Raw genomic sequence first — 15,393 nt, 5'->3', positions numbered from 1 at the left:
TTTTTGTATTCGAAGTTATGAATGTTGGCTGTGTACTGGCTTGATTTCTAAATAACCTTAGTAGAGCATTTGGTCAGTTCCTGGAGAAAGGAATGTTGAAATTAAGTACCTAATCAAGAAACACTTAAAGGACAATGGATCTTGGAATGCTCCAATCCACATAAGAAGTCTACTTGAGGATGTTCAGGGTAGCATGTAAACAATGGATGCTACCTGTAAAAACTGAGAGTCATGCATGGACATGTGACTCGCCCAGGTGACTCCTAAACTCCATCTTGGAGCTGGACTTTGCATAGGAGTGAGGAGGGGGTCTCCACCCACAAGAGAGTCTATTTAAACCCCTGGGAGACCCCTCCATTTTGTCTTCAGCTGGCTAAAGAGAGAGCCTCTCCACCCTGAAAGAGACCTGAAAGAAACTGTAAGGGGGTGAGTGATTGCTGGACCCGGACTAATAGGAGATTTAGTCTGTGAAAGGGAGCATTCTGGAACTGGTGAGGATCTTATCTGTATTCAGTTTGATTAGACATACATTTGCACATTTTATTTTATTTTGCTTGGTGACTTACTTTGTTCTGTCTGTTACTACTTGGAACCACTTAAATCCTACTTTCTGTATTTAATAAAATCACTTTTTACTTATTAATTAACCCAGAGTATGTATTAATACCTGGGGGAGCAAACAACTGTGCACCTCTCTCTATCAGTGTTATAGAGGGCGAACAATTTATGAGTTTAGGTAAAACGGATTTATTTGGGCTTAGACCCCATTGGGAGTTGGGCATCTGAATGTTAAAGACAGGAACACTTCTGTTAGCTGCTTTCAGGTAAACTTGCGGCTTTGGGGCAAGTAATTCAGACCCTGGGTCTTTGTTGGAGCAGACGGGAGTGTCTGGCACAGCAAGACAGGGTGCTGGGGTCTTGAACTGGCAGGGAAAGCAGGGATAGACGTAATCTTGGCACATCAGGTGGCAGCTCCCAGGGAGTTTCTGTGATTCAATGCGTCACAAGGTCTACACTGAGTGCTTCTGAAAATCCTACCTGTACATTCCTGGTCCTTTTCTTCCTTTCTCTGCGATTGACAGTTTCATGTTTCCATGTATTTATTTACATTTGCAGTAATGAATACAATTTTACTTTTTATAGTTTTCCAGTATTTTCCTTCTCCTTTTGGACTCAAATTCTCCCCTTGAAGTCACAGGAAACTAAGAAAAAAGTTTGACACTGAAATAATTGTTTTTAAAAAAACCCAAACAAATTCCAGGAAGTCCTGACTTACACTTGGTTTTGGTCATGTTCACATGACATTTAATCGTCAGTAAATAGACTGTTCTATAATCTACTTTTTCTGACCTCACATTTTTAGAACATCCTTACTGAAAGTACACCCCATTATCACATCCCAGAAGAGCGGCCATTTTTATAAGCTTCTTCCAGGTTTCCTCTGGCATTCGAGTGTTAGGTTCAGTAAAATGCACAGCGGTCAGCAGTAGCTGACCTGTCCTCCCTCTCTCACTGTTACTCCTTTTTGGGTTTTGTAGTTCCCATGGTTCTGGAGCATGAAGGCTCTTGGCCTCCTGGATGGCATGGCAGAACTGGTTCTCCCATAGGCATAGTCACTACCCATCTTCTGCTGAAAGGATCCCAAGCTGGAAGTGAGACTGTAACAGTAACAGCTGGGAAATCTAACAATGGGGGATGGGGGTCAATTAAAGGAAACATTTGACCTGCTGGTGCTGACACAGCCTCTTCTGTTGCCAGGAGAGACTTCAGATTAACATGGGAATTTGCCTTACATCTGGCAGATAACAAAATCTGCAACTGGGCCTGTCTCTGTGAAATGGGTCTGGCCTCCATCACACTGCAACCAGCTGCTGATCACTGTGCTCATATTTATGAGTTGACTGCATCCCTAAGTATGTGTGTTGTCTTTGTACGTAAGGGAACAGACATAAAAGAGAGAACAGGGAAGAGGGTCCACATTCTGCAAAGCACTTAAGCATGTGTTTTAACTTTAAGCAGGTGAGTAGTCTCACTGACCAGTGGCACTACTCATGTGCTTTATTGAACTGGGGCCAGGATGAACAAAGAATAATATGAATGGAAAAGAAAACACAAATGCAAAGAATAAAAAAGTAAACAAACATCTTTCTTATGCCATCTAGAGAAACACTGCTGCTCTGCGACTCAAACCAACATGCAGCAAGTCAGACATCGGTGGAAAGGAATTGAGAGGATTATTTCACAATTTTATTGCACAACTGAAAATTAAACTTTTTTTGCTTTTGTTTTTTAATATTTACAAGCCATTTATTTTGCACACACAATCTAAACAGCATTTTCCCCAATAAAATTATCACCTAGAAAACTTACACACAGACTGAAGCATACATGTAAACTAAGTGTTTTGTGTTAAATGCCAGTTGCCTCAATCTAACAGCCCTAGAGTGATGAGGCGCTTGGGAACTGGGATGCAGAGGTCATCCCTCTCTAGGGAGCACTTCTGTTCAAGAGTTGCTTGTAAAACAAAATGGATGGATTTTCTTTTTCTGTCCTGAAATATAGCATAAAGACCACCTCCACCCCCCATTGGGAGAGAAACTGAAGAGTTCACTATTCATTCACACAGGAGGCCTTCTAGTAGGGTAATGCACAGACAGGGACATGATTTTAAAATTCAAATCCTTCCGTGTGACATGTCTTGCAAAGAAATGACAAGCATCCTTTCATGCATCGCTCACCGTAAGGGTTATGAAATTCCAGTCTTCCCCCTGAAGAATGTAAATATACCTGTGTCATGGCAAAAAGGAGTCAGGTTCAAATCAAGCTCTGCTTGGTGAGGGGAAATGTGGTTTCTTCTTTCATATGGAGTCCTTTCTTAGGTCATTAGAAGAGAGCTGACAGATATATTGCATATGCTGTTCCTGACCTCTGCAAAACCATACCACAGTAGCATGATGCAATGACATTTGCATATCCTTACCCACATTGCCTGGTGTAATATTTTGCTTCAATTATTAAGATCTTCATCACTTTATTCTCTAAAGCAATGTGTTCTAGTCTGTTAGCAGGCTGTGTCCATCACAGTGCCCTTGATTTCCAAAGCACACACGCTGCTGCTCCCATGGCTGGTCAACTCACTTTCTTAGTCCCTTAGGCTAACATTTTCAAAATTGTCCACACACTTTTGATGCCCAACTTGCAACACTTAGGACTTGATTTCCAGAGAAGCTGGGCACCCTCACCTCCAAATGGAGTCAAAACCAGCGGTGGTTGCTCAGCACCGCTGAGAATCAAGCTATAGGTAGCTCAGGTTGGAACACCGAAAACTGAGGCACCCAAAACTTAGTAGACATATTAGAAAAATAGGGACAATGGTCCATTGCTTCTTTAATGCACTCAGCACCTGCTAGCCTCCTTCAGGTTGCTAACTCGTCTGAGAACGTCAGCTAAATGAAAAAATTGAAGCTGCAGCAAGCTTGGAAGGAGAGTGAATATTTATGTACTCTGTTACCTGGTGTGCTGTCCATGTGGTCCATTTCTACATATGCTACCAGGGGATGGCTTTATGGAGGACAAATCAGCTGGTTGTGTGAAGGGAAAAAAATAAAACGGGCCTTTTCAAATCTTCCAATGCCATTGCTTTCCCCAAAACTATGCATGGTCATCATTAGGGCCCTACCAAATTCACGGCCATGAAAAATGCATCGTGGACACTGAAATCTGGTCTTTTGTGTGCTTTTACGCTATAGTACTACACCGATTTCATGGGGGAGACCAGAGTTTCTCAAATTGGGGGTCCTGACCCAAAATGGAGTTGCAAGGGGGTTGCAAGGTTATTTTAGGAGGGGATCATGGTATTGCCACCATTACTACTCCCCTACAATAACTTTGTGACCCCCCCCAACTCCTTTTTGGGTCAGGACCCCTACAATGACAACACCGTGAAATTCAGATTTAAATAGCTGAAACCATGAAATTTACTATTTTAAAAATCCTATGACCGTGAAATTGACCAAAATGAATGGTAAATTTGGTAGGGCCCTAGTCATCATTAGCATCTCACACCCAATGGTTGGTAAGGTTGGATGCAGGATTGGTACAGGATTCTGAGCATCTTCAGGTATCTCCCCTTCCTCTGAGGCTATTAACATTGTGCTATATTAAAGGCTTGATCCCTCTATTCCTGACATTCAGAGTTTTTGTTTGCTTTAAAGTAGCTCTCCTCCCTCCCCCCTCAAGAAGTTTGCAAGGAAAAGGTGGATTCTCTGCACAATAAGCATAAACAGCCCACCAGGCTGTGAGAAGAGACTGTACTATCTTAAAAATATCTGACAAAGTAATGGGAGAGAGGGATACTATTGCCAGTGATAAATGTGGGGAAGGTGAAGCACAGGTAAAATGTGTGATGGACTGGATGCAAAAGGATCATGGGATCAAGCCTTTTAGAAATTTCACTTGGCATTAAAGAAACTTCATGCTAACATAGGAACTATATGAAGTGGTGGAAATGTTGAGTGCTCAATGTGCTTATACGTATGTGTGCAATTACTCATGGTGTTACTACCCTTTGACGAAAAAACAATAATTCCTGGGAATTATGTTTAGAGGCACAGGAGTTTAGGAGCCAGAAAAGCTGCAACAATAGGAACATGTTAAAAATAAATAAAACATTGGGCCCATCCTTGTGGCTTCCAACCACTCAACGTCCTCTCAAGTTTGGACTTAACTAAAAACTGCCACAATCACAGAATAAAGAGAAGTGTGTGTAGAAATGCAGAAGCCTAAAAGCGGAAGAGCACCTGATTGCGTTTCATAAAAGAAAGGGACCGTGATGGTGTATCTTTAATAAAGACCTTGCCATATGGAATATCATGAACCTATGTTCTTTCATATGTACAGTCAGAGAAACTACTAAGACAGGAACAGCACCTGTGAAGTCTCAAAGGTCAAGACCAATACTCCAGGCAACAGGGAAGTCTATCCCTTTTATTGAACTGTTTCTTGGAGGATCCCAATGACCCACAATTCTAGTCTTCTGCTTCACACAATGTCCTGAAAACTTCCAAGTGTGATGGATACTGAAGAGAGCTGTACAAACCTTTTGCGACAAAACTTCAAAAAGACTGAAGTCTGCTTGTTTCTTATATGAATGTGGAAATGAAACCAGCAAAGTTTTTTGTCTGAAATATTTTTGGGCCCAGATAACTGAGACTCAAACTTTTTTTGCTCGCTTTCTCTATAAGCACAATTTTTTAAAAAAAGGCTGAGTTCTATGGGTCCATAACAAATTTTCTGACAGTTGGTTATGTGTTAGGTCTACTGGCCTGGATGAAGTCCCATGAACACAAATTTTTCCAAAATCCATATGCTACTCATGAATCTTAACAAAACTCACTGATTTTTTTAGTTTGTCTTTGCTTTACTTTGAACAAACCCAAAACTTAAAAGCAAAGGATACAAACTCTGCCCAAACAGTTCAGTGTGAACCAATACCAACAGGATTTGCAAATTTTAAGGCCAGAAGGGACCATTTTGGTCATCTAGTCTAAACTCCTGCATAACACAGGCCCTAGAACCACACTGTTGTGCCTTACCATTGAATAGCTGTACCATTTGGATTTTTATGCATTCCTGTAAGTGGTAAGCACTGGGCAGGGTGTATGTGTGTGTGTGTGGGGAAATTACATAAGTTATATGCCCTCAGTCTGAATCTGCACGGTGGTGAGTCCCAGAAATGCCTAAGCATAATAGGTGTCTATCACTCACTGGAGAACTCTTTATGAGCTGCAGTGAAGCACAGCAAAGTCAACCCAAAAAGTAGATTATACATAGAGCTCATTAGGATCTTCTACAAAAACCAAAACACCCTGATATGCTGCTGCCTACTCATGGCTTGTTTTTTGTTAAGTCTGGATGAGTAGCCAGAGGAACAATCAGGATACATTGGTTTTTAATTTTTCTTCTTTAGATTTCAGTTGTTTTAGAGCAGTGTTTCTCAAACAGGGGTTGCCGCTTGTGTAGGGAAAGCCCCTGGCGGGCCGAGCCAGTTTGTTTACCTGCCCCTTCCGCAGGTCCGGCCGATCATGGCTCCACTGGCCGCGGTTCGCCGCTGCAGGCCAATGGGAGCTGCTGGAAGCGGCGGCCAGTAAGTCCCTCGGTCCGCGCCGTTTCCAGCAGCTCCCATTAGCCTGGAGCAGCAAACTGCGGCCAGTGGGAGCCGCGATCGGCCGGACCTGCGGACGGGGCAGGTAAACAAACTGGCCCGGCCTGCCAGGGGCTTTCTCTACACAAGTGGCGACCCCAGTTTGAGAAACACTATTTTAGAGCACTGCAAGAGAGAACTGATGCAGCAATAAATCTGCCTCAAAATCAGCAAAAGAAGCTTTCAAGGACATTAGCTTTGCTTCAGCCATTAACTAACCAACCAACCGTCGACTTCAGGTGGGCCGAAGTTTGAAAGGATGAATGTTCTGATTGCTGCTATTACCATGGTTGCTGTATCCCTCTGGTGTTTCTCCTTTGCTCACACGCATCAGTGGAATGACTGTAGGATCAGCAGAACTAACAAAGATCATGAATCTTTGACCCGAGACTGGTTTAATCTCAAAGCTCGGCTTCGCAAACTCGACAATGAGCTAGATCATTTAGAATAGGGAGGCCATGTGGTCTAGTGGTTGATAAGAAAAGGGCACAGATCCTAGACAAACCTCAAAACTAATGTTTAATTGTGACCTAACTGACAATTTGAACCTAGGTCTTCAGAGGTAAGAGAATAGGTGTTTTCACTCCCTTAATTCCTCCTGTATTTTGGCTGTTTTAAAAAAATGAGACAGGCCATTATTTACTGCATTTTAGAATTCACACGTTTAGGGTCCAATAGAGTAAGCCCTCCATGTGTGTAACTCCCACTGACTACAAAGGGCCTTACAGAATGAAACCCCAAGCATTCTACATGGAAAGCTTAATGCATAGGGTTTAATTGATTTTCCCAAAGGTTTTCCATGACCAAGTTTAAACCTACCCTTTGAAAAAGGGGGCCTGGCTTTGCTCAGAATCAAGGAGACTAAAATATTATTCAAAGATCAATGCCAGTGAGGATAAAAAGAAATACGCAACAGCGGCCACATTCCCTGAGTACAATCCATCTCGTGCACTAAATGATGCAGGGGTCCTCTGGAAAAAATAGCATGTGATCTTAAAGACTGTATTATAAGGCATATACAAAAGGGTCAGATTAAGGTTGCATGAGCAACTTTAATTTGGGCATCTCCTAACTTTTCAGTGCTTCACTTTACAGCATTTTTTAATGTAGCTCTTTGTATGGAAAAATATACACATGCACTGTTTATATGAGAATTATGTTGCTGTAATACCTAGGGAAATAGCCATGGTTTGGTTTGAACTCTTTGGTCTCACCTGATTAGAGATCTCTGCAACTCTGAAGCATAACTAGCAGAGGGTAAAGACTGTGTGTCCAAGCAGAGTTTCAGCCTGAAGACAAAACCATTTCTCTTCTTTGGATTTAAACCATGCCCTTAATGTTGGCAGATTATTAGATGCAAATATTGCCTTTTTGCACTGCACAGTGGTTTCTTGTCAGTATAGGAGGAGTCAAAAGGAATAGGACATTATTCCCTTATTGAAACAGTAATTAACTGGGGAAAATAAATCAATCTAATCCAGAAAAGATATAATCTTGTAATTTGGGGTTGATAAAACTCTGCATACTTACGTGATAAACAGGCTATGTGTTCCACTACAGGAACTATAAGTACTTTTGGATAAACGACCGACATACGTAGTCCATCACTTGAATAAATGTTTTGTCTTTTTTTCTAATTCACAAATTATTTCTTATATAGCCCATAGCAATTACACACTGTAGGGCAAGTACACACTGTGTCCAGGGAATTTGTAAGAGGAAAATGTTGTGCACAGTTAACTGGCACATACAGTAAGTTCCTTTTGACAAAAATGAGTATTCTGTGTCTGCTTATGAGAGGTGAGTGTGGATGTTGGGGGTCCCCTAAAAATAGGGTATTATAGATCTATGACTATAAGCACTTTCCCAAACAGTAATGGCTGAACAAGGCCAGTAGTTTCTTTCTACTCTGGCTGCTTATAATTGTTAATTTGAAAAAATCTTCAATTAGGTCCTGATTCAGTAAAGCATTTAGACATTTCTATCCACAGTCTAACTACACATTACAGGCTACTAACATAAAAAAATAGAATACTTACATGTCAAAGATGTTTCAGCATCTTCAATACCAGAGTGCAAATGTTGGTTAATTTGCTTTCATAGTGCATGGGTGATCCAGTTGTTCCACTCTGGTTGATTAGAGATGCAGAAACTTGATTTAAAAAAAATACTTTTGGGGTATTTAACTTGAGGAGCAGACGGATACCAAAGACCACAGACTTTTTCCTCCTTTTTTGCACTCCAACACTCTAACAAAATGGAACCCATTTCACTTCATAGCTATTGATCCTCACTCCACCTGCTGAGTTACTGTGTCCTGTTGATGGTCCATAGAAATCTGATGAATATCCCTTATGGTATCTGGCAGAGTAGGAGGGAGTGTCTCACAATGCCTAAAACTAGTATCTCTGCTGATTAAAAGGCAACAACTCAAGGAGTCCTGCACAATCTTCCTCAGCTAAAAAAACAGATGGTGGCCATTAGGCAAGCTATGGTGATAGGTGAACTGGCACAATCTGGAGATCACATTATTTTCCAGGCAGAAGTTTATAGTTATATTTGAATAAACACTCATGTAAAAATAAGAACATTAAAAACATATTTTTATATTTAATTATAAAATTGACTGTTGTTCCTAACAGAAAACCACTTGTAATGTGTTGGTACAGGGCATTTATAAAACTGATGGCTCAGTTGTGTTAAGGCCTTATTTTCACCTGTGTAGAGAAATAGCAGCTGCATCCCTGATGAAATTATTATGCTTCTCCCTCTAATACAGAGCTCACTACATTGCAATAAACTACACTGCAATTAATATTAAATGGTGGTGCCATTCGCACCCTTGTCACTGAATTGATGTCTGTGATTTAAATATAAACCACAAGAGAAGCTGTGACAGCCTATTAAATAAATAATCTGTGCTTTAAAAATGATGTGAATACATCCAGAGTCTTCACTTCTAACATGGGTGGTGGAAATGCAGGTGCAGCTGCAAATTCCTTCACCCCAATGAGTCGCAGATGATGATTTTAAGTCCCACTTGAAAAAAAAATGCACATATACTATGTGGAGCCAGACTGCTGGCACACAAAACTGGCAAGGTTTGGGGAAGATTAGTTAAAGTAGGAGCTGAAGGAAATCTCACAGGTACCAAGGACGACCTAGGTCAGACAAAGATAGCTGCTAGAGGTGTCGGTAATACAAAGATATATCTTTATCCAGTAAAGGATGGGATGGCAATTACAGGCAAACTGGAGAAGGGACAGGCTGAGATTACAGAGGTACATTTCAGAAAAGTATCAGAGTCTGAGACTAAGGAATGTAATCAGAGGTGAAAGTAAGTCCAGTGATTTACCGGTACGCTGGGGCCAGCTCTGGCCCCCGGAAGGGACGGGGCCTAGGGTGGAAGTGGCGGGGCTGAGAGAGTCAGAGCCAGCCCCAGCCCACCCTGTAAGGCAAGTGCCCCCCCCACTGGGGTAGCAGCAGCAGCCCGGGGCTCCGAGGGCTAAAGGGCTCGGGGCTCCCCTGCTTCTACCGCCCCGGCCCTGTAAATAGCCGCGGTAGCCCTGGGGAAGCGGCGGGGCTCCAGTGGCTATTTAAAGGACCAGGGCAGCAGAGACAGCTGGAGCCCCGGCCCCTTTAAATAGCCCCTGGAGCCCCCCGCTCTGGGGCTATTTAAAGGGCCCGGGGCTCCCCTGCTTCTACCGCCCCAGCCCTTTAAATAGCTGCCGGAGCCCTGGAGTAGTGGCGGTGGGGCTCCGGCGGCTATTTAAAGGGCCGGGGCGGTAGAAGCAGCGGGAGCCCCGGACTTTTTAAATAGCCCCCAGAGCCCTGCAGCCCTACCGCAGGGCTCCAGCAGTGGGGCTCTGGTGGCAATTTAAAGGGCCTGGGGCTCCAGCCCCTGCTGGGAGCCCCAGGCCCTTTAAATTGCCCCCTGGGGAAGCCAGGCCGCCCCGGTACGGCAAACCGGCTCTTACTGGTACGCCGTACCGGCTTACTTTCACCTCTGAATGTAATAAAAATAAGTGCATGGGCAAAACTAGAAATGTCTATATAACAGTGTGAGAAGCTTACAGAAAAAATAAGGGAGTTAGAATGCACAGCAGTGGGTGAGGACTTTGAGATAATAGAAATTACTGAAACATGGTGGAATGTCAGAAGCCAGTGGGATACTGCCATACCTGCATATAAACTATCCAGGTTTTAGAAATGGGAGAAGCTCACTACGCTTACAGGATTCCTCAGAATTTAATGAGTTAAAATTTCTGAGGGGAGAGGTCCACAGAGTAGAATGTGCAGGGACATAAACCCCAAATTAGAAGAATATAAATATGCTAGTAGGGTTATATTTCTGTCCTCCTGACCAGGAAAAGGATGTTAGGTACATAATGTATAGGGAGATTAGAGAGGCAACTAAGCCTAATAAAACAGTAATAATGGACAGCTTCAACTACCCACATATGAGCTGGACAAATGTCATAAAACACAAAGTTTCGAGAACCTATTTCTCAACACTTTGAATGACTGCTTCTTGGAACTGCTATTTCTAGAACACACAAGTGGAGAAGCTGTTCTCAGCTGCACCCTACATAACATACAGGTGCTGGTTCAAGAAGTAATTATATTTGGCCCAGTCAGTAATAGTGACTACAGTATAATTCAGTTCAGCATCCTTGGGGGAGGAATCACATCAAAAACTAGTATGGTGACACTTGACATTGAAAAGTAGGATTTAAAAAGAAGTAGATCAAAAACGTCCTAAATCAAAATTAAAATCCTTAGACTCGGCATGGTCATACTTATGCTCATAGACTCACAGAAGGCATGGATACCTCTAAACAAATAAAGAAAGGAAGAGGACATGAAAGTAAATGTATGATTAAATGGTAAGTTTGAGGACAAAGGGGAAATCAAAACTTGGTTGAAAGGATTGTAAAATGTAAGATGAAAATCAAGAGGGCTCAAAGGGAATTTGAAGATCAAATAGCCAAAATAAATTTGCTCCATCTGCAAGAAGCAGAAAACCTGGGATAACTGTTGGGTCCTCTGGACTGTCGTGGAGCAATTAATGACTAGAAGGACACTGTCAAGAATGTAATGCCTTATTTGCATCAGTCTTCCCCACAAAGGATATTGCAGAGATACCTATCCCAGAGACTCACTCTTTCCAGGAAATAAAGATAAGGAAATGTCATAGACTAAGGTGTCAAAAGAGAAGGTGCTGGAAAGAAAATCTATAAATTAAAGAGCATTAAGTCACCAGGTCTAGAAGGTATTCATCAGAGAGTTCAGAAGGACTTTTAACAAATTAAGTAACCAAGCTGCTAATATAAATATGCAATTTCTCATTAGAATCAGCTACTATAGCAGAGGACTGGAGGGCAGCACATGTACATTTTTTTTTAATGATGCCAGGGGATAATCCTGGGAATTAAACAGCAGTCAGCCTTACTTCAGTACCAGGGAACTTGATTGAGATTATAATACAAAACAGAATTAGAACACACCTTGATGAATATGACGATACAAATAAACCAGCACAGCTTCTATAAAGAAAACCTGTGACTCTCTAATCTATTAGAAGAGTTTGAGCTGCTCATCTTTACACCAGCCAACATATTTAAGCCTAAGCCAGGGGTGTCAAAATTTGCCGCCAGTATGGGCCAGCCAGAAATTACTACTCCTCGCCCCCCAAAAAGAGGGAGCAGGGACAGAATTGTGGCTAATGACGCTAATGGCATGGCGCAACAATGCACCGCCCCTTACTATGGGTTGTGTCCTTGTGGTGCAATCTAACCTATAACTAGCACTGCAGGAGAATGGTGTTCCCCCCTGTACCCAGGCATCATTGTGAAACAAAGAAGAAATTAACACCCAGCACTTAACTAGTGCTATAAAACAGCTTTAGTTATACAGAGGGACCGACTAGGAATTTCAAGAAGGTAAATCAGCACTTCACACCACTGGACTACTTAGGCCTCGTCTACACTAGAAAATTAGGTTAGTTTAACTACGTTGGTCAGGTGTGTGAAATAGTCACTCCCCTGAGCGGCACTGTTAAGCTGACCTAAGTCCCCGTATACACAGCCCTAGGTCGACAGAAGAATTCTTCCATTGACCTAGCTACCGCCTCTCAGGGAGGTGGATTACCTAGGCTGATGGAAGAAGACCTCCCGTTAGCATAGGTAGTGCTGCATTTTAAGTGTAGACATACCCTTAGGAACAGATTCTGCCACCCTTACTCCTGGTGAAGAATCACTGGGACTATCTGTGGAGTATTGCACTACTCAGTGTGAGAAAGGATGGCAGATTAACAATGAGGGAGGGAGGGCTTAGCTCCTCACAGGTTTTTAGGTGAGCCATTAAGTAAAGGAGAAAAGCAATTTGGAAAAGTAGGAAGCGATAGATTCTTACACAGCCCACACCCACAGGGGAAAATGTAACAACTACATCCAGACTCCCTCCTGGTCTTATTTCTTGTCTCCAAGAAGTTGCTTTTTCTCTTTTGTTGTTCTTTTCTTAATTGTTTGTATGACTAACCAACATTTGTACTGTAAACACCAGGCTTAGTTGTGTTGAAGTTGCTGTAAATAAACCCCTCAAAAAGTAGTAGGTTAGAAAGAAAACCAAGATCTAGCATGGTGAGCTGGGGAGGAAGATCCAATGACTGGAAAAGAGAATAAAATAATGAGCACAATGAAGTGTGGATCCATTATACAGTCTAGGCAGCGGTGTCTGTAAGTATTGTTCTACCTGGTCTGGAATAGGAAGAGGAACACACTTCTCACTTTAGTCGATTCTGCTTTCTCTAGTAACATTGCAAGCGAATCCAAATAGCCCAGCTAAGGGCAGTGCATTAAACCTCATCTCCTCATCCCATGTAAACACAACATTAATACTGAAGAATAAAGGAAATGGTAAAAAGTCCAGTGTCTTGGTTTTTGTATGTGTTTTGCTTGTTAGGTTTCTTGTCCACCCTTCAAAATATCGCTACGCATACTGAGGTTGTGAACTGGACCACCCCACATTCAAGCAAACACTCACACTCAGATTCCCAACACATTCTCTTCTCCCCCTCAAATGGGGAGTTTATGCCTCAGAGTTTTGCTCCTTTTATTATAAACTCCTTTAACGAAGTAGTTCTGAGAGCTTGTAGCAGGCAGCTTGATAGCACTGAGGCTCCTGGGCTCTAGTTGCCATGCTTATATTTCCCTGTTCAGCGACGAGGTCCACTTAAAGCCCAAGGCCCAATGCCTTCACAAGTGGGCGTGCACTGAAAGAGCCTACGGGTCAATATCCCCCAGCAGAAAATACATCCCAGGGAAAAATCCAATTCTTGCCTTTAAAATGGTAACCAAGCTACAACATGGCCATTTATTTCACTAGATACATGTGAATGAATTGCTCAGGTGAAAACAGGCCTTACACTGACAGATTCCTTCACATTCTGGTAGAGGCACCAATCTTTTTTACTGGACTGCTAGAACTGGGGATGGACAAGCAGAATGAAGGCCAAAATTTCCTTTTAAAAGGGAAGGAATGGATTGTATGGCTGGGGCAGGGGAGGTTTCTAGATCAAACAGAATTAACTTGAGAATCAATGACCAATTGATCCCATGGATATGCCTCGGCCTTTAGCACACCTTCTCTATAGTGGGATATGGTATATGCTTCCCCTTCATTTTCAAGGCTATTTCAAATCTTTGCCTTGCCCTTCATTAGAACAGCCATCCGTATCAAGAGGGGCAATGTGAAAGTTCACAGGTGAAAGTTCCCCTTTTAGAGCAGTGTGGGTTTAAAATTCACAGGACAGTGACCCGAAGATCTTCCTTTACAGATAAAAAGCATGTGGAATTATTAAATAGCAACATTAAGTCCTATTTTCTGGAGATCTGTCTTTGCTCAACTGTTTTGAGAACAGAAAACATATTCCCGTCCCACCCCCGCTCCACACCGTTTGTGATATGATGGGCGCATGGCTGGCCCCTCTTATTCACACCTTGCGAATGCTAAAGCTGAAAGCCTGGCAGGCGGGGGTGGAAGGGAAGTGGCTGAGCACAGTCTGAAGTCATGTCACTTCAAATCTCTACTGTTAGAACTGTTGGGTATGATATAAAAACAAAAAAGTGTCTCAGTTCCAAGTTAAAAGACTGGGCCCCAAACATTAAGTGGCTCCTCCCTTGAGTGTCTGTTTCCCGTAAACAGGCTCCGTAGTGCTAGCTGTTGTTCTCTGCCGTGAGATATTTGAGGGCTGCAAAGCCATAGCGGCGTGACATATCCTGCTGGAACTCCTCCTTCAGGGTCTTCAGACAGATGCGGTATTGCTTGTTGGAGCGGAACTTGGTGATGTCGAAGCTGGGAGCATGCGGCATATGGATCATATAGGCATTGGGCAGCACTATGAATTCATACTCCTGGAAAAGGAAGACACCAGCAGTGAGAGGCAGTTCCAAGATCTCTCTCTCTCTCTCTCTCGTCTTTGCTAAGGCAAAGAAGATGGTGCAGTGTAAATCTCAGGGGGAAGAGCAAATCTATAAAGATTTGCTTAACCAACCTCCTCTTTCTTTAAAATGTTTTATTATGCACATGAAAGACATTAGACCTACCTTCCATTTCAAAATATGTTTACACCCAGGTAAACCAAAATATTAGGGGAACAGTGCTAGAGCGATGTCTGAGGCTAGGTCTACCTCACAAACTTTTGCCAGCATAGGTATGTTGGTCAGAGGTCTGCAGAGGTGTGATTTGTGACCGACAGAGCTGTGCTGGCAAAAGCCCCTGGCATAGATGCAGTTGTACTGGCAAGACTTCACTTTTGCCAGTCTAGTTTCTTTGGGGTGGGGTGGGGTGGGGGGCAGCACTGGAATAAGCTAGACCAGCAAAAGTGCAGTTTTGCTGATATAAGCTACGTCCACACTAACAGCACTTTACTGATATAGTATATTGGTATAGTTATACCAGCAATGCCTTCCATGTGTACCCCTGGCTTGAAAAATCTGCCTTTATGGGAGAATCTGACACGTCATAGGTCAAATGCAAAACAGGGTTTATTAATCCATATGCTTAAGAGGGTTTTATTAAATGTTTTCAGACCTTATGAAGATTAACTTTGCGCTCAAAGAATTTCCTTTGCATGCAAAGTGTGAACTTTAACTACCACCTATCCCCTCCTCTGCAGGTCTTTCAACCAT

General features: G+C 42.6%; 1 protein-coding gene across 1 annotated transcript in view; it reads right to left on the bottom strand.

Annotated features, from left to right (window-relative positions):
- Window positions 1-12,389: 12,389 nt before the first annotated feature.
- Window positions 12,390-15,393, bottom strand: part of LARGE1 (LARGE xylosyl- and glucuronyltransferase 1) — a 358,667-nt gene continuing 355,663 nt past the window's right edge. Inside the window, exon 15 of the mRNA XM_026657558.1 lies at window positions 12,390-14,616. Coding sequence (XP_026513343.1) covers window positions 14,419-14,616 — 198 coding nt within the window. The 3' untranslated portion in view covers window positions 12,390-14,418. The remainder of the gene's footprint in view (window positions 14,617-15,393) is intronic.

Source organism: Terrapene carolina, unplaced genomic scaffold, assembly GCF_002925995.2.
Source record: "Terrapene carolina triunguis isolate 2854851 unplaced genomic scaffold, T_m_triunguis-2.0 Scaffold247, whole genome shotgun sequence".
Classification (NCBI taxonomy): domain Eukaryota; kingdom Metazoa; phylum Chordata; order Testudines; family Emydidae; genus Terrapene; species Terrapene triunguis.
This window is presented reverse-complemented; position numbering and strand designations above follow the sequence as displayed.